The sequence below is a fragment of the Mastigoproctus giganteus genome, chromosome 4, assembly GCF_048544385.1.
Source record: "Mastigoproctus giganteus isolate SK-2022 chromosome 4, ASM4854438v1, whole genome shotgun sequence".
Taxonomy (NCBI): domain Eukaryota; kingdom Metazoa; phylum Arthropoda; class Arachnida; order Uropygi; family Thelyphonidae; genus Mastigoproctus; species Mastigoproctus giganteus.
Genome location: NC_143578.1, coordinates 38,228,664 through 38,249,597, shown reverse-complemented (window position 1 = coordinate 38,249,597; position 20,934 = coordinate 38,228,664). Strand labels below are relative to the sequence as shown.

At 35.1% G+C, this 20,934-nt stretch overlaps 1 protein-coding gene across 5 annotated transcripts in view; it reads right to left on the bottom strand.

Moving 5' to 3' along the window:
* Positions 1-20,934, bottom strand: part of LOC150086632 (uncharacterized) — a 71,879-nt gene that overhangs the window by 49,161 nt on the left and 1,784 nt on the right. For 4 of the 5 annotated variants that reach the window (XM_090372649.1, XM_090372654.1, XM_090372652.1 and 1 more), the window contains exons 1-2: positions 946-1,323; positions 670-732 (exon numbers count right to left, since the gene is read on the bottom strand). In XM_090372649.1, coding sequence (XP_090228775.1) covers positions 670-732; positions 946-1,030 — 148 coding nt within the window. In that variant the 5' untranslated portion in view covers positions 1,031-1,323. Of the gene's footprint in view, positions 1-669; positions 733-945; positions 1,324-18,867; positions 18,923-20,934 lie in introns of those variants that run through there. The other variant, XM_090372650.1, reaches the window with a different exon arrangement.

The following is a 20,934-nucleotide window of genomic DNA, read 5'->3' as shown; positions in this document are numbered from 1 at the left end:
ACAACCTAAGCAAAATAAATGCGTAACCTATACAGCTGTTTGTATCCGCTGGTTGTAAAAAAAAAAAAAAAAAAAAAAACGGGCATAGTCTTTCCCTTATCAGAGCACTCTTTCTTCAGTGTTTGCTTGGTTGAGTCCTTTACAAAAGAACCTTTCCTAATCATTTATCAATTAGGTTAACGAGAATTTGTAATTAAAAAAGTAACATGATATAGCATAAATATTCTAGTTTCAGTCGGCTTAAAAAAAAAAAAAAACGTATTCAGGATTAGAGTATTGAGTCGAAACACGAACAATAACGAGCATTCGGCACTTTATTTTTTAGAAAAGATTTGAAGTTAATAGCTTCCATTCACCGATATTCTTATGTGTAATTTCATTCCAAGCTAAACAGCACCCTCGAAGCCTAACTGATGCAGGGCTCAACCCATAACTTTTTATCGCACAACTAGAGATTCTACGTTATTTTATTCCCTGCATTTAACTGCTCATGCGCCGAAGTGCAGATCTCTGCAGTGAGTCACCTGGGCACCTTTAAAGCACAAAAATTCAGATATTCAAAAAAAAAAAAAAAAAGTTTTTCTGGCGGAAAGAAAACTAAAATTTTATCCAATAAAAAAAATGAAAACAATGCGTAACACTTAGGAAGCAACAGCAATTATTTCTTACCTAAGAAGACCACCTTTTTCGGAGGTCTTTTCACAACACTCTTGGAGGATGGAGGTGGCTTTTCTGAAAAGGATAAAATAATTGGAATCTTTCTGAGAAAATCAGAAAAAAACAATAACGCATGTAGAAGACTTTTTCTCCTCTCCAACTTAAGCATATTAAAATTTAAGTACGAGGAGAGCCAAAATTAACATGCATCATTTAATCGGCATGCAGTTCATGCAACCATTCCGCATGAATATTGCAGAAATAAACACTGGCAAGACTACAACTCACCTACAATTGCTACTTGGCACGATCGGCAGAAACACTGTAGAACAGACTTCCTAACAGCATCTACTATTAGGGCTGTTCCTACCATTGTGAACAAAAATTATGTAGAATACTAATTAGCACTGGAGACTTGAAAGAATCTTAAGATTTGGACTTCAAAAAGTTTTAGTAAATAAGCTCACAAACGCATTTTTTCCCTTGTTTTTTTGAAAGAAGAGTAATCTTCGGTGGGAAATGAATGAAGGTGGCTTTCCGGCACTTGATATGTTTCTGCAGTGAAGCCAACACCCAGGCGAGGCGATGCCAGAGGAGAAGCCACTTCAAGTAAACTCCCTACGATTTTACAGCGTCTCCTGCCAGACAGTCGCCTCTCTGCTTAATCAGACCACTGTCTGCGTCGAAGTATTTGATAGGTAGGAGCAAGGAGATGACTCATGGGCAGTCTCTATTCCTAAGAGAGGGGTGTACCGGAATTGATTGGAATTTTAAAGCAAGTTGAGCGCTAGTGGGCAGTAATTAAGAAGGTATACTAATACGAATAAAATGACAAATATTTATTAACCTTATTGTTCTGCACTTACCGCATGCTCGTTATTTTTCGGTCTATAAATAAATAGCGAGCTGAATGCGATTTTATAAGTCAAAAATGGGCGTGTTCTTGAAGAACAATTTTCGTACCATGAAGTGAAATTTAGTCGAATTTATTTTTACAAGTCACTCTTATACTCAAGTTTTCCCAAAGAAAATGCAAAGCGTGGAAAAAAGCTATGTAAAAGAATCAGATTTTCCTAATCCCCAAGATCATTCATTAGAATTAATTTAGGTTTGCAAACTTCGAGAATTAGGACATAATGGTGTCCAGTTTTAAACTAATTCTGGTTAGTTTATATCATTTGTACATGAAAGACGAGTACAATACAAGCAACTGGCGTTTTATTGCATTTAGCACACTACTAGTAGGGTAGCAGTAATTACATTACTGCTACCCTACTAGTAGTGTAGCTAAAATTATGGACCAAGTTTTCCAACTGAGGCATGCCATATGCTGATGCACAAGAAAACTTCATGCCAGGTACAGCAGAGTAATGTTAATTTTCCATTTCTGATATTGCTTCAATGCATTTTATGACTAGATTAAAAATACTTATCATATGATTCTAATATTCAAACTTATTTTAAATCTTAAGTCTGCTTCTAAAGACAGATCTCGTGGGGGAGGGTTAATTACTTCCCCACTCCATATTATTCTAAGAACATGTTCTATTTCATCTGTAAATAAATAATTTCCTATACTGTTACATCCCTTCCCAAAAAATGAAGGCTGTATCTACCCTCAAGGAGAAGACACTTTTCTATATGGTAGAATTAGTTATAGAGGAGGATTGCTCTTCTGAATAGCTGCCTGAAGTACAGAAATGCTGCTTCCTAACTATGAGCAAACCCATGATCCAGCCAAATTAAGATGAGGCAACCTCTCACACACACACACACACACATATATATATATATATATATATATATAGTGGACTTTTCTAAAATATATGCATCCACAACTTATGAAATACATACAGGTTAGAGCTTAATTATAAACCCATAGTTTAATACCCCTGATGCATATGTATATTTATTATGCAGTCAGTCATATTCTTAATTGCTAGTAAAAGAGCAATCAACTACGGTTTGGCATCTTAGACAGCTCTTTTGGGGTACCAACACAAACTAAACTACAAGCAAACAGATTTCACATTAGATTAGTATAGTATACTTATTGCCTTTAGTCAGACAATGCTGACATCACTAAAAATAAATTATTTATCAAATCATTTGCATAGACTGTTGGTTGGCGTTTTGAGTTCAATTGTACTAGATGTTACCTATATCACCATGTATTATGGCTATACAAATGGGTGTTCAAAGAAATTTGAATTATTATAAGGGCTGGGAAAAAAAAAAAAAAAACCTAAATGGAGGGACTATTCTTTCTGCTGGAAACTGACAGCCTCAATTGAAAAGGGCTTTAAAAATTCCTCCAATCTCAACAAGATTTAATCCTAGACCTCTCCAACTGAATGAGAAGTGACAATGCCTACATTGTCACACATAATTGTGGTTTGGCATTGATATGTTTGCTTCTGCAGCAATATATCTACAATACCACAAAAAAAAAAAAAAAAAAAAAAATCAAAGGACCAAAGTTGTCAATGGAAGTAAGTTGATTTGCCAAACGAAGTCAAAACTAATCTTCCTAATATGCGACAAGAAACCACTTCTTTCTATATTCAATGGGGCTTAGCATTATCAGGAAAACAATGCCATTTTTGAAATTCTGAACAACCAATAATGCAACTGTTGCAATAATATTGTAAATAATCAATTGTGCTTAATGCAATGAAGTGAAACTAAGTCCTAAACACTTCAACCAGGCACTTTCAAACATGAAAGTGCCTGGTTTCCAAGAACTACAATTTACAGAAACCTAGTCTCTTCAAAAAAAAAAAAAAAAAAAAAATACCCTTCTATGCCCCCAACTAATCTCCTGTTCTGTTGGAAAGGGTGCAAGACATACAGCCAAAAAATATATATACACACACACACACCTTATGTTTAGAAGCATTGAAATAACTGCTGTTTTTCCAATCATCCAAGATGCCTGTCCAAATCATTTTAAAGCTCAGCCCAATTTGTTGCCAAACCTTCCAGTCAAATGCAAATTTAAACATGGTTTCTTTCAGTCACTGAAATCATACAAGATATTCAGAAACAAGACTTTGAGGGATCCACTTTTACAACTCTGTCTAGTATCCTACAGCCACCTCTCACTTTGCCTCTAGATGTCAGTAACCAAAATACATTCCAACTTGTACAGCAACCTGCCATATATGTCCATGTAAAATGCTAAAATCTAAGTACATGGAGGTCAAAATTATTTAAAACGTAAAGGATGGACATTATGAGCACAGGAACCAACAATTTCAGTAATGACAAAATTGCAGTGTTCTGGTAGCATAACCTTAGGACAAGCAGTCCTCCACTTACCTCAATAGCAAACTTCCAAGCTATGACCCAAAATGCCCCCCTCTTCCCAAGGACAAAAGTTACAAATCAAACTATAATATCATTAATATGTAAAAAGAATTTGTCTGAAATTACAGACAGCCTGATCTACACCTAATCTAAATGCTTGGTTATGCAGAACTGTAAGCAATTCTGCTTCCTAAAGTGTACCAGTGTTAAATAATATAAAATTAATGAAAAACAAAGGAAAGCTTAATGCATTAAATTTGTGAAAACAACTGCAGCAAATTACAGTGGTTATAATATAACGAGCAATATTATATATATTTTTTTTATGTACAGCAGTATAGTAACCAACTTTTTGAAAAGTTGATAACTAAGGAGATTTTTTTTGAAAAAACAGGGAGGTAATTTAAAAATCCACATCATGCTAGGAATAAAATTTCACTGACAATATACACATTTCATAATAAAATACAGCCATACAATTGTTTATCAGGAGAGCATTCTTATCAACTGAAAATGGTTTTTGTCCTAGGATTTTTCTGTCCGTGGAACTTATGTTTAAAGTTGGCTGTCAATGTATAATTATTGTTAATATAATTTAGTACAAGGGTATTTCCAAAGATTTGCTAGGAAGAGGATCTGAACTCAGTTAACTCCCCATCGGCTGAATATTTTTTCCCCTTCACACTCAGCACTGCTACAAATTGTTCAAATGCCAAGCACGACGCATCATTTTGTTATATTCTCATTACTTCCCAAACAGAACCACCGCACACCCTTTTTCTTTAATTAGTATGAAAAAACTGATATTACAAAATATTTTGTTATCTTCAATGATATTAAGTACTGTTTTCTTCCTTTTTTTGCAAAATCAAAAAAAAAAAAAAAAAAAAACAAACCTCTCGAGATATGATTATATTTAACTTAAGGTTGAATAATATTTAACTCTATAAAAATTACGGGCTATTGAAGTCATAGGCTACAAAAGACTTAACCAACATAGTTGGTGCTTTGCATCATTATGCAACATCTTATTATGAAAATCCTTCACAAGTTACCTACTCTTCACTTTGAATAAATAACACCTCCAATAGAGGTCTAGTGTTACTTATTCTCAGCCCAGTGCCACCACACAGAACTTTTTGGTGTTGACTGTCACCTCATCAGTTTAGGCACCCAAACTGTGAGGGATGACAACCCAGCTGCAATTACTTCCACAATGAGAGATGTCAAAAGGTATGAAATTTTAAATCAATCAAAATTTAGGGCTATTAGAAGTGTGCAATTTAAAAATTGACACCTCTCAATAGTGTGGAAATAATTCACAGCTCTGTTGTTCTCTTACACCAGGTGCCTGCCTAACTACACACAGATGAGCAGACAATCATTTGAAATAGTGCCTTCTGGGTGGTAGCACTGAACTGAAAGTAAGTGACAATAGGCTTCTCTACTGGGAAGAGTTTTCACAACTTGTCTTTTTAGATGTAGAATGATGCTGCTTTTTTGATACAACTTAAGTTGTTTATACAATTTTGCTATGTACAAAATGATACAAAGCACTAGACATAACTTGGTATAATATTTAACTTAACACTTCTAAAACTTGGCTGACAACTTGCCATCTATAAATTCTGTTTGGAGCTGGCACACCCAACTCCATAAGGAAATGTTTTTTCTCCTTAGGAATTCACAACAGAAAGTCAGCTGGCCACTAATTTAAGTCCACAACTTACTAAATTTATTCATACAGCTTCTGCATAAGTGTATTAAATATTTGAAAATTTAATGCTTTATTGGCACACAAATCACCTCGATGGCAAAATACTGGTAGAAGTGCACTAATGCACTTTTTTATTCGAATATTATAGCATACTACCAACCAATTTATCATCTTGTTTTAATGTTTTATCTCTGTATTCATCTCTCACTGGTCTTTTATAACTCTGAAAAGTTAGGTAGCCTTTACTAATTTGTTGATATGGGAGGACATCTTGTTGATACCTTGGACAAGTAATTAGCTGTAACAATGATAAATGGCTGGAAGTCAAGAGACGAATAAATTTTGGATGGATAGCATTCAGGAAATATAGTCACATACTAAGTAGGCCTTCGTAGCCGAGTGGTCAGGAGCGGGGTGCAGTAGCACACGCTACTTGAGTAGACTGGGGTTCAAGCCCCTGACTGCTGAATATGGTCGCTCTGCCAACCCGCACTGGACCAGCGTGGCAAATTATGGTCCATTCCCCTCAGCATGAATTGTTGAGGAGGCTTCCATCCTGCAGTGGGTTGATAATGGCTGCACTTTACTTTTTTTTTTTTTTTTTTACTAAGGAACACTATCCCAATTTGTCTGAAACAGTAAAATAATGAACTATGTATTCTCCCCACCATGACTAGGGCACTCACTAAAAAAATGGAAGAGAAGCTGAAACTACACAGCAAAGAATGGAAAGAGTTATATTAGAAATCAGACTGCTGCATAAGAGAAACTTGGATTAGGCAGCAAACACAAGTAGGGGATATTCTTATCAAAACTAAAGAATTGCAATGGACTTTGGCATGACACATAGCCCGAAGGCATGACAGATGGACTAAGAAAATAACAGAATGGTACCCAAGAAGAGCTAAAAGAAAACTTGGAAAACAATATAGATGGAATTCAAGAGTTTGTGGGTAGTAAATGGATAGCCATTGCACAAAACAGAAGGAACTGGAAAGTTGCTAGAGAAGTCTTCATCCTGCAGTGGGCTGAAAATGGCTGATGATGGTGTTGTAGCCGAGTGGCTAGTTTGGAAAGTCTAGTAGTTGCTGTTTGAGCAGTCAAATGATTAGAGTCCTACATAAATGCTAAATATGGTAATGATGCATTCAAAATGACTAATTGTAAAAATCTGTATTTGATTATATTATCTCTTCTGACCAAGTGGGTTGTGCTGAGGTATAACCAGTTCTCTCCACTACCCTTTGACTTATTTCTAGACTAATCAGTAACACTTGTTAGAGTTGCCATTCCATACATTTATTTTTTTTTAAATAAAATAATTTTTAGGAAAAACTATCTTCTCATGGCTCCAGAAAAGTCCTAAAACACAAACAAATCCTCAGGAAGGGCCAAACCGATGAAGATAAAAGTTCAACTGAATAATTTAAAGAATATTTACTAAGCAAAACCTTAAGTGGAGGCAAGCCCTATATTTTAGTTGTTTAATTGAATATTTTTGATATTCTTTTAGTAACATACATAAAATATTATATTTTAAAGGGCTTTGGGATATAGGTAGTAACTGTATTGGGCCCATGACTGCTTAAATTAAATTCATTGCTGAACATCCATAATTGTCCAATTATGGATGTTCAGCAATGAAAAAATTGTCCAATTATGGATGTTCAGCAACGAATTACCTATTTTTATTATTGTGTTTATGTGAAAATTACCCTCAACATAAGGTCTTTTCATTTAAGATTGTACATCAAGGTATGTCTGTAAATATTTAAGCCTCATTTAAAATAACTTTTTTTAAAATGCCCAAAGTTTATGTTAATGATGGGATAGTGGAAAAGGGCTAATCTTTACAATAAGACAATGCTTGTCCTATGCAATGGGAGCAACCTACAGTAATACAGGGTTTTATTTGTTTTGATACCAGTACTTTGGGGGGGGGGGGAGAAATGCTATATAGTAGGCTCTCGATTTTACAGAAAAAAAAAAAAAAAAAAAAAACCCGTCCTAAAGGAAGAATTTAGAACCCATTTATACCTGATAGCATCGCACTCAGTCTGATGTGCAAAGCTATCAGACAGACATGCAGAAAATTACTTTTAATGAAATAAAGGCTGTTTTACTGCTAGATAATGCACCTGCTCACCCTAATGCTGAGAGCTTAGTTGGGAGAATTAAATGTGTTTTTCTGCCTCCTAACACTACTTCACTGATACAGCCAATGGATCAGGGTGTAATAATTGCATGCAAGAGGTTGTACAAGAAGTTTTTGGAAGAGATGGTTGTTTTGGAAGAAACAAAAGATACAAGAGACACCACAACACTGCAAAATTTACATGCATACGACATCAGATCTGCTATCTTCAACTTAGCAGCTGCATGGAAAGATATGAAGATTACTTACTACCTTGGCCAATGCTTGGAAGAAATTGTACAATGTAGAGCCTGAAATGGACTTTGAGGCATCTAATTTTCGGGACACTCTGAGGGCCAGCAACAAAAATGCAACTGAGAATGATGTGGAACAGTGACTCTAAAATGAAGGCGATCCAGGCTATCAAATTTTTTCTGAGGTAGAGATTACAGAAAATGTTCTTTGTGGAGAACAAGAGGACAATGATGATGACAAAGACAAAAAAATCAGTTGCACCTCATTCTAAATTGTCTGTTATAAGACAACATATGGATGACATCACATTATATTGAATCATCATCAGACCCTGATGTGCTTCCTTATTATGAACATTTTAGAGAATTTCAATCTACAGTAATAAGGAAGCAGCAGCAAGGTGTAAGGCAACTGAAGCTTGATTTCTTCAGACCACTTAATCAACTGGACCTTGTTTCACCAGAACCCTCTACCAACAAGAAATCAACACCTCTCCCTCCATATGACAGTTGTTTCTGACTCTAAAATTGTGATTCTTTCAATTAAGTTGATATTAAATATTATGTATTTTTTTAAACATTTTTTGTATGTTTTTTTATTCAATGAATTTAAGTATTTTTCCCTCTAAAATGGAAAAAACTAATGTTCACATTGAAGAAAAAAAAAATTTGTGAGAGCTTTAAGGGAAAAAATAAATAAATAATAACAAAAAGTGGTGGAAACACTCCATTAGCTACATTGTATAGTTTTTGAAGTGTTTAATTAAAATAAAGTTTGGTTCCTGTCTTAAATTTGTTTTTAACAGATGTTTTAGTATGAATTACTCAATGTATATTATAATATTTTATTCATACATTATAACAACATTTTAATACATCCTGTACATTGTAAGTTTTTTATTAATATATGTTTTTAAAATATATTTGATCTAATGGACTTTTGGCAATAGAGAACCCTCCTCCAATTAGTCTGATAAATCGAAAGCCTACTGTACTTTGTTTTTAACTACTGTGTTAAAATAATCAAAAAAAAAAAAAAAAAAAACTGCTCTATAGAAACAGCTGAACTTTGATAGTATCTACCACACCAGTTCTTTAAATTCTGATCTCAGAGTGGTTCTTCAGTGAGAAGAAAACTTGTTTAACTTTAATCCAAAAACTCAGTTTCTGTATTTTCTAAAATAGCCCTCTGAATATACAAGGATTGTCTTTCACTGACTATATCAATACAATGTTTAGTGTGGCTTGACTGCAGAAAACCCTACTGGTTTTGTTATTTGTTACTATTTTCATAGTCTGAACATGGTAATTTATATAGCACACAGTCTGGTGCAAGATTTTCTTGACAGTTGGCCTAACATTTTTCTTGCAATTTTTAGAAGTTGTACTGCATTATAAAACTTATTGTTCCAGCATTTTAATTGGGGGCTGAAGATATCCCTTCCCCCCACACACATATGCTCTTATATTCAATGAGTTGCCAAGGTTTGTTGTCATAGCCTGTCAGCCCTCATGAGTTTCATCCCTGATCAGAGGCCTGGATGAAGTAAAATTTTCTAAATAATTACTCATTGTGTCCAGCTATTTTGCAAGTGCTATACTAGCTTATATGGACCAGACATTTTTAAAAATTCTTTCATGTTTAGATACTCTAATTTGTTGTCACAAAAGTAAGTAGTAGGTCTATGGTTGCTATTGATCCTTGGAATCACCTCCTTGAGTTTGAGGAATTCACATTGTGGACTGGTTGTGGTTATAATAGTTAAAATTGAATTTGGTCATCTTCTCAGCTTTTTACTCTGAAAGTATTCTACAAATATACACTACCATTTGAATTCTTATATGCAGTAGGACCTTTGAGACAAAGGATGTTTGCAATTTTATTACATATTATTATTAGCCATATGGTGCAAGGAAGCCTGAGGCTTATGCTGCACCAGCCAAAAAAAAAAAAAAAAATAATTCTGAATTACAGAGAGAGAGATGATATCCAGCTCAGGACCCTAGGTGTGCGTGCCAAGCCCATATTCACTAGATGTGAGCCCCTGGGTTAAGATATATATTGATGTAAATAATTTTACTATCAGTTACATAATTAGAACTGGCCAGTTTTGTTCTCTTGTAGACACTCTGATTTGAGTGCACACTTAAGTCAAAGAATTCTCCATAGTATTCAAGACTTCATGGTATGCCTGTCAAGCAAACTAACTTTAATTTGCATTTATTATGGTATTTGGGACAGATGATTTGTGGTCATCTTGTGCAGCCTTAACAAAAAAATAAGTTTGCTGCACATGTTTTAGAATGTATTTTAGTGAAATTTATTCAAATACTCTATGTAAAACCATATAATAGTCTCTCTAGAGATTATCTGTGTACCTTGATATAAGATTCAAATTTTTCTTCCTTAAATAGAGATATATATATATATATATATATATATATATATATATATTAATTATTAACCCACATACAGTGGTCCCCAATTAGTGATATTTTGGGTTTTACAATGCACCTATCATAGGATCCCATGCATTCAATTAATGAAGATAAAGTCTACATTAATTAGGGTTGAATTTGAAAGTGTTTGCAATTCTGCCCAGACATAATAGGAGGGAATATATGCCGAGTCTTGTCAATCAATTCAGCCCTGGAGAGATTGTGCAGGGCTCAGGGGATAGAATTTTTCTCAGCCTGGTCTGTGCTTGTTAACAAGAGAGACTGCTTCTACAGGGATGGGATACACTTAAATAGAAAAGGTGCAAGAATATCTGCCGATGCTATTAAGGCAGTGTTAGGTGGATCGGAAAACTGCTAGCTTGGGGGAATACACTGACTAATAGATTAACAGTAGCCGCTGGCAGAGGTGAAAGTGATTCTTGCACTGCTATTGAAATGAGCAAAAAACAAGATGCAGGGGATTTCAGAGACTGCTGGGAGCCGTTGCGGTACAAGTAAACACATGACCTATGTTAGGGTAGCTAAGAATAGGAACAGGTGCATGCATACTTGTGTGTACACCAATGCTAGGAGTTTGGTAAATAAATTGGATGAATTTGAGGTGTTGGTCCAAAACCTCAAAGGCAGATATTGTTGGGATATCAGAGATGTAGTGTCACACAGATATAAGGAATGCAGAAATGGAATTTGGGGAGTACAATGTGTACAGGGAGGGAGGAGAGGGTTATGCTATTAGTTAAGAAACACAAAATTCAAGTACAGCCAGTTGACATGGCTGGACAGTGCAGTGTCGAGTCAGTTTGGTGTGACATAAGCATTGGGAAATCAAAATTGAGTAGAAGTGTGTTATAGGCCTAATGACTCTGATGAGTATAATAAACTATACAGGGAAATAGTGGGCCAGTAAATCAGAGAGTCTTATAATGGGGGGGGTTTAATTTCCGAGATATTGACTGGAATTTGCGGGTTGGTCATTCACACACTAGCAAGACTTTTGTGGATTTATTGGACAACTGTTTTCAAAAACAGCATGATCGGAAGGCAACTAGAGGGAGTAATACTCTTGATCTGATTATCAGTAGTGATTCTTATTGTATTAAAAATCTGCAGATAAAGGAACCATCAGGTGGCAGTGATCACTGCCATCAATGCTGAAGCGGGATTTACTCAAAGATAATTACCATCACGGGTAAAGGGAAGGGATTTTGCTTTCGTAAAGGCAACTATGGAGGTCTGAGATGGTATTTAAAAATTCTATACTGTGGGACCAACTGATGGATGTTGCCAGCAGCAAATTCAAAAAATTAATCTTGGAAGCTACTATAATTTTCATACCAACTATTGTTGGAGGTTTAGGCCTAAATGCATGTCAGATGAACTAATGAGACATGTGGCAGAGAAGAAAAATGCATGGGATACATATAAATTAATGGATGACATGGAAGCCTATGATAGATATAAGCTGGTCTGTAACCAGCTCGCAAAGGAGGTTCAGCAGGCAAAGGCAGATTATGAGAAATCTTTGGAAAAGGATGCAAAGAAAAACAGCAAAGAGTTCTTTACTTATGTAAACTCTAGAAGGAAGGGGATAAATAAGATTGGTCCACTGGATAGCGAGGGTTCAACTGTTGATGATCTTGCTCAGGTAGCTAACAAACTAAATGAGTATTTTGCATCTACATTCACACATGAGGAGTTATTCAGAGAGGGGAGTGCCAGAGGTGAATTAAACTCTAGCAGTGAACTATGATTTTGTAATAACTGAGAGCAAAATGGAGAAATTGAAGATAAACATAGGAAAGGCACAAGGGGTGGATGGGACCTATCCAGTTATATTAAAGGAGGCAGCAAAGGAAGTAAGCAAACCCTTAGCCATAATTATGAGAGCTTCTTTGGACTCAGGGAAGTTACCCATGGACTGGAGATGTGCAAATGGGACCCCAATTCACAAAGGAGGATCAAAGGGCTTTTGACACCGTTGCGCATGGAAGACTATTGTACAAATTGGAGCAGAATGGTATTAAGGGTAAGTTGCTATAATGGATAAAAGGATGGTTGAGTGGGAGAAGACAGGGTGGTAATCAATGGGTGCTGGTCTCTTTTTTTTTTTTTTTTTTTTTTTATGAAAACCCCAAACACGAAAGGGATCAAAACCTATAGTACTTAGTACCGTGCATGGTTGAAGGAGAAGTATGGGGGGAGGGAGGGGATGCTGGAAACTTTGCTCTAGAGACTAAACATGGGTTTCACCACTTCAAGCCTCCAATAAGCAAAGTGGTGGTATTTCACCGGTTGATGAAAGTCATCTACAACCTGGTGAATAATGTTATTAGTGGAGTTCCACAGGGTTCAGTGTTGGGTCCACTGTTTTGTATATTTATGAATGATATTGACGAAGGTATATCAGGCTTAGTGTCAAATTTTGCAGATGATACAAGGGTTGGCAGGGTTGTTAATGACAGTGTGCTACTGCAACAGAATCTAGAAAATTTGGGCAGATGGGCTGAGAAGTGGCAACTGAAGTTTAACCTTGACAAATGCAAAGTACTGCATATGGGTAGAAGTAACTCCAGAGAAATGTACCAACTGTGTGATACTACACTTAAGGTGGTAAAAAATGAAAGACCTGGGAGTAATTATGCAGTCAGATATGAAGTTTTCTGAGAAATGCAGACAGGCTGCCAGGGCAGGTCGTGGGGTTTTGTCAATGATATATAGGAATTTTGCTAGCAGGGAAAAGGAGGCGATTGTCCCTCTGTATAAGGCAATGGTCAGGCCATGCCTTCGGTACTGCGTACAGGTCTGGAGGCCTCATTTTAGGAAGGATGTAGATTTGCTTGAGCGTGTACAGAGAAGGGAAACAAGATTGGTGAGGGGAATGAAGGGATCCACTTACCAAGAGAGGCTTAAGTTCTGCAAATTGCAGTGGCTGGAGACTAGGCACCTGCACGGTAATCTGATTGAAGTGTATAAGGCACTGAATGGGTTGAGCATGCTGAATTCTGATGGGATTCTTCCACTTGTTCAGATTACGAACCTAAAGGGACAAATTCAAATTAAGGAAAGACAGATGTAGAACTGATGTGCAGAAATTTGCCTTTAGCCTGCGGGTGGTTAATTGCTGGAACAAACTTCCATCTGTCGTTGTGGAAGTTGATAGGTTAAATAAATTTAAGGAGGAACTGGACAAACATTTAGAGGGAATGATTGTGTGAATTTTTTTTTGGCTGACGCTGCATAAAGTTCATATACTTGCTTTCTTGCATCACATGCCACTACTACAAGTAATTACACACCTGTTAGTTTAACTTCTGTTCTAAGGAAATTAGTGGAGGCACTGGTTAAAGAAGCACTGCAGGATTATCTAGACAAGACTTCAGTTATAACTCGGATGCAGCATGATTTTGTTAAGGGGAAATCTTGTCTGACCAATTTGATTAGATACTACGGTAAAAAAAAGTAAACTGCAGCCATTATCAACCCACTGGAAGATGGAAGCCTCCTCAACAATTCATGCTGGGGGGGGAATGGACCATAATCTGCAATGCTGGTCCAGTGCGGGTTGGCAGATACTGTATTTAGCAGTCAGGGTTTTGAACCCCGGTCTACTCAAAGAGCGCATGCTACTACACTCCCGCTCCTGACCACTGGGCTACAGAGGCCGTTTGGATGCTATGATGTGGTTGCAAAGGAACTGGATGCAGGGAATAACTTTGATATCATATATTTGGATCTTAGAAAAGCTTTTGATACTGTTGCACATGGAAGACTGCTGCACACATTGGAGCAATGTGGCACTGGAGGCAAATTGCTGCTATGGATAAAAGGATGGTTGAGTGGGAAAAGAAAAAGAGTGGTAATCAATGGACACTGCTCTTCATGGACTATGTTATTAGTAGAGTTCATTCAGGGTTCAGTGCTGGGTCCATTGTTGTTTTCTGTATTTATTTATGATGGTATATCAGGCTTAATGTCCAAGTTTGCAGACGATACGAATGTTGGCAGGGTTGTTAATGACACCAATGACAGTACACTGCTACAACAGGATCTAGAAAAGTTGAGCAGATGGGCTGAGAGGTGGTAACTGAAGTTTATCATTGACAAATGATAAGTACTGCATACGGGAAGCAGTAACTCCGGTGTAACATATCAACTGTGTGGTACTACACTGCAGATATGAAGTTTTCTGAGCAGGGCAGATGGTCCGCAAGAGTAGCTCATGGTGTGTTGTTTGTGAATGATATACAGGAATTTGCCAAGCAGGTATAAGGAAGTGATTATCCCCTTGTATAAGGCAATGGTCAGGCCACACTGAGTACTATATACAGGTCTGGAGGCCTCATTTTAGGAAGGATGTAGTGCTACTGGAAAGAGTGCAGAGAAGGGCAACAAGATTGGTGAATGGAACAAAGGGTTGCTCTTACAAAGAAAGGCTTAAGTTTTGCAAATTAGAGTGTCTGGAGACTAGGCACCTGCGAGGTGATCTGATTGAGGTGTATAAAGCCTTGAATGGTTTGAGCATGCTCAATGCTGATGGGATCCTTTCTCTTGCTCAGAATAATCACCTGAGAGAGGAAAGACAATTGTAGGATAGATGTGCAAAAGTTTGCCTTTAGCCAGCGAGTAGTTTAATTGCTGGAACAAACTTCCATCTATTGTTGTGGAAGTTGATAGCCTAAATAGATTCAAGGCAGAACTAGACAAACATTTGGAGCAAATGGATGGGTGAAATTAGATTTGTTTTTTGGCTGATGCTATATAAGCTTGCTTTCTTGCATCATGTGCCTTTACTAATGCTAAAGTTGGTACAATAATATTCAGGAGCCTTTTTGGTCATGGAAAGTCCTCTAAAGTCACATGTTTGCATTTATCATATGCTTGGGGTCTCTCTTTTCACATTCTGCCTTTGCAGTGCAAACATCTGATGTTCACAGTTCTGTTGCAATTTCACTAAATTGCAATCAATAGTCATGGCTCCAAAAGTCAGCGTGAAAGAGAAGCAGAAAATAAATTTCTTTGCAAACAAACAAGAAATAATTTAAAATCACAAAAAAAGCATTAAAGTAGGTGCACTTGTAAGCAAATGTGTTCATGTAATCTTTGGTAATCACTAAACAAAAGGATGTTTCTACAAATTCTAACAATTAAAAATGTTTCTACCATTTTTCAAAATGGTAGGGAATTAATTATAGAAATGTAAAAAAAACTAAGTTTTGTAATTTCTACTAATAATTTCTCATTTAGTTATTAATACAAAATGCTCAAATAATGTGTGGTACTATATTATAAAGTTTTTTTTTTTTTTTTCCGCAAAAAAAAAAAAAAACTTCTGATGGTCTTGAAATAGATTAAGCCTGTCACACGTATTTCTTCATATACTAGATCAACAATAATCTGATTTACAATAGTTTTTGTGGAACCAATTACAATCATTAATTGAGGGACCACACTGTAATAGTCCATAGAGATTTTCCTCACTATTGATCTAAGTTGAGAATATAAATTATACACTTTAAGGAAGAAAAGATGAAATCAGTGAAATCCTACACAGTTAGATTTACACTTTTCCATAGCACATGCTTTCTCTAACTCTGAGAAGTTTCTGATAACACTTATTTTTTTTGAAATGTTCAAGAAATGCACGAATTATCCTTATAACTCAAGTATTTCTTGCATTATAATATTAAACAATCTTTCGGTTTCTAAATCAAATTAAGCATAACAAGTTTATGCACATTAATATTTCTACATAACTTTGAAAAACAATTTAATTTCAAAATAGCAAATTATTTAAAAATTGTGTTGTGCATAGAAGGGAACTCAAGCAAAATGAACCCTGCCAGTCATTTTTCTATTTTAGAAAGGAAGTGGGGGCGAGTTATTTATTTTTTTTTTAATAAAAGGAGACTGGCTATTAGATTCATATTTCAAGATGAAAGGCAAACTATTTATATATAGAAACACCTACTCCATGGTGTACTTTTGTGGAAAGTTTAATTCAAAATACTGTGACTAATATAAACATTCCTGACTGTCCCACATTATATTTATCCTAAGCACTTCTAAACTCATTTTTCAGTTAAAATTAATTAACTTGTCTCAAAATCAAGAAAGGAAAAACAAGTTTAGCTGGAAGCAAATTAAATGAACTAACAGACAGACAAGTTAAGTCATCCTAAACTAATATTCTTTGCCTGTAAAATTATGGAGTGCAGTCACTACAAAAGAGAAGAACCTCTCCATATCACAGCATTCAGTAAAAAAAATTATAATAATAATAAACCCTATTTCCTTTTAGAAACTTTTTTTTGGAAAAGGATTACAGGGAATTACCACATGGCTGCACCTTACCTTCAATATATGAGACATGATCCTGCATTACTTTAACCATTAACTCCATTATTTTCTTTGAAACACAGAAATCTAGCTTATAGGTCTGCACTTATTCACTTTACCCTCTGATCACATTTGTGAATAGGGCCAACATTTGCACATCTCAAATCTGGAAGGACTACCCCTGAACAAGTGTGCTTTCATAATTATGGCTCAAGGTTTGGTATATTATTATTACTAGCCATATAGTGCAAGGAAGCCTGAGGCTTCCTTGCACTATATGGCTAGTAATAATAATATACCAAACTGCACTAGCTAAAAAAAAAAAAAAAAAAAAAAAAATTTCAGTTACCCTGAGAGAGAGAGACATGAACCAATCAAGAAAGAGAAGAATGATGATATCCAGCTCAGGACCCTGGGTGTGCCATGCCCATTCTCATTAGATGAGCCCCTGGGATTTCTACTATCCCCATTTCTAAAATCTTCTTCACACATGAATGGAAATGCAAAATCTTCAGTTTGTCAGAAAGTCAAAACAGAATCATCAATAGTTATGTCACTCATATCCAGTGAGCAAAAACAAAAAAGTATCAAAGAATTCTTTGGTACTTTTCTTTGAATCTTAGCCAGACTAATTACATGCCTTACCATGTCCCCCTCTCCCCAGTGACTAGATTGCACACAAGTTTATGCTTACTGTAGGTGTCTACATCCCCTAATAATTTAGAACAATCCATGCATTTCTTTTCTACCACTAATCTCATCAGTTCTGACATTTTTAAGGTCTAAACCTAAAATAACATCTCTTAGTTTATATGAAAAGCCTAGTAGCTTTCATGATTATTTCCCTGAATTCTTCCTATTTAGAATTTACTGTCGGTAAATGTCAGTTGCTCCCATCGAAGGCAACTTAAGAATTGTCCAAGACCATTGTAGTCACTTTCCTGTAAGCAAAATCTCTTCCCTTTACCCCTGTCAGTAGTCATATCTTTTAATAAATCTCACATCAATAAATTATGATCATTGCCACCCTAGTGTTTCTTGATGTGACCAACCTCCAAGTTGCAGTTGAACATATGGAGAGTTAAAATCCCCATTATAAGACATTCTGATTTACTGAATCACTATTTGTCTGTATATTTGTTGCATTTTGTCTGTATAGGTTATTTAATAACAATAAAAATTCATTCAGCAACAAACTCTTCAAGAAAGAAGGGAAAATGTGTTCAGGGTAAATATCCTAACATTAAATTTATTAGATTAACCAGACCCAAGAAATTCTGTCTGACCATATCTTGAGTTTACTTTAAAAATGTAAAGTAAAAATCCAAAGTTTATTAATTTTTTAAAGAATATTTAAGCATCATTACAATATTTGTCATTAGTATTTGCCAACAAAAATTAATGAAAAATATTTGTGTGGCCAAATTATAAGCATCTAGCAATAAAAAATTCCCAAAAAGGTTGCAGGGTTATATTCAATGCAGGAACTGAAATAAACTGCAAAGTTCCGATTTCATTTTGTCTTTGGAGTTGATTTGGCTAACTTCTAATCCACATCCGACGAGGGAACAGCAAGTCTAAAGTTTTTGTTACAGAGGTGCCCTGAGTTTCGATAAAATGGCGATTCAATTTTTTGTTATGTTTCCATAAAATGATAATGGAAACTGATAGTTTCATGAGTAAGTGTCATCTCTACTGACAACATATACCCAATCCTTTATCAGTCAAAATGTTAACTACTGTTCATTAGAGGGACCATACATCCCAAAAGACAGAACTGAAAGTTGAGATATATAGAATCTATTTTCAAATTACAGCCTCACATTCTTTGAATGAAAATTTATTACTTCATTCTCAAAGTGATAAACTTCCATTTGCATTGATAAAATAGGGAGTTCAAATTGCTAGCTTCCCAATTACAGGATGTTAGCATTTGATGTCATTTACAACTTCAGTTCTGTATAATAAAAAATAAAATGGAAAATATTCAGAATACTTACATTCAGAAGACATGGTGAAAATGCTCTTCACAGACCTCAAAAGATGTATTACGTTCTAAAAGTACAAAATTCAGTGAATTTCAATCTTAAAAAAATATTACATTATCAAATCTTATGAGAATTTCAGTTATATTGTTAACTGGCTTCTGTGTATAAAGAGAGACTAATCATTTTATATACTCTGCAGTTACTTCCAAAAGAATTACATCTATTCGCAAAGAAATTAGAAGTTAATATAAGAAAGTGAATACTATTGTCAAAAAGAGAAAGTCATAAAACAATAATTGAAGTACTAAATGCTGCTTGGAGAAATTCAATATAACTTGGTTGGTCAAAGGCACAGAACCATGCCTAGGGTGAGGCTCTTGCCTCAGGTTAAAAGTCGAAAGGGGCATCAAAAGAAAGATTAAATTAAATAATTGCCAACGTTGCCATGATTAACAGTAGGGTGCAATTTTTCATTCTTGCCTCCAGTAATAAAATGGCTCAGCATGGCCCTGCAAAGGCATACTGCTTTGTAAAGAGCCATTTTGAAACTTTTTTTTTTTTTTTTTTTGCTAAACTTCAAAAGAAATCTTAATTTTTAATCTTATCAAATTTATTAAGGAAATAAATAAAAACAAGGCATCTTACGATTGTGCTAAACCAGTGGCATGCAGTAACTTTTGAACAGGGAAAGAAAGCAGTAATTAACTCAATAATTACAAAAATAATAATAAATCCCAAATTTTCCCTTTTTGTTTGAAGATTTTATATTAAAAATAATAATAATAGACAAGTTGTTTCCACTTATTACTTTCTATGAAACAAACTTTTTGAGGGGGGGGGGGGATTATAAACAAAATCATAACAGCAGTGTGTTGTAGATAAAAACTATTTAACAAAATATGCCCATCAGTTTTTGGAGATGAAATGTCCGAAATACTTGAAAACAGAGAAATTAAATTTTGTTCTTAATTCTGATATCAGAGAAGAAAAAGGGAGGAGCACGCACACCAGAAACATTTTAATTCACATTCTTCTAATGTTGTAAGTTTAATGACAGGAAGTGTGGTTTACATGTCCATGGCACCAAGATATACTTTGCAATTTATGCAAGTGTTCATATTTAATACAAACACCAAGTCTAGCTGTGGAAAATAAAGTATAATGACTGCAGAACAGCTTTCTCTTCGTAAAGAATATTACAAAAGCATGCAGCGGCTTACTGGAAATGTCATATGATTTTTTTATTTCAGTTTGTGTTTAAAAACCTACCAAAAAATAACCTATAATAACCCAAGTAAGCATGAGATTATAAAAAAAAAATGCATTTTTAAAAATCTTTGTACTTATCACAAAAAACTAGAACTACTGAATGGCTTATTTTGCCAAAGTTTAATATGCAGCTTATGAAGAGGACACAGCAAGACAAAAAACTCATATTTAGTATAGTATATAAACAAGATCCCTTCTTGGAGGTTTGTATAAAATAACAATTAGATTGCAGTACTAACAGAAGAAGAAATAAAACTATCGATATCACGTTAAAACAATTTAACGTGATAAAATTCAAGAAAAAAAAAACATTGATACAAAACAAATAAAGTAAAATTTCCAATACGATTTTCTTGCAGCTTTCCATAGCATATACATAATCAGACTGATTGCAAAGTTACATGCAGTCTTAGTATAGTGGACAAAGTATTGTATTGCCTCAATTATCTTTGTCTTGAATAAGCTACATTCTCTCTGTGACAGTATTTGAACCACACTTCTCCAAAGGAGTGAAATGTAGTGAACTCGCAATGCTGTCATAGAACACAATTATTTGAATTTTACAAAACTAAAAAAATAATAATAAATAAACACACTAAATTTAATTTTTTCATAGAAGCACTATTTCCATATCTTCTAAGAAACAACTGCCACCGAGTAAACTACTTAATGACATACTTTTATCGAATTTGAAACTCCATTTCTGATGAGAAACTGATCAAAAATTAAGTGTTGTCTCACTTCTTCCTACCATAATAATATCACAATCCGTGTTGGTCCCACGCAAATAAGGACTAAAGGGGTAAGCTC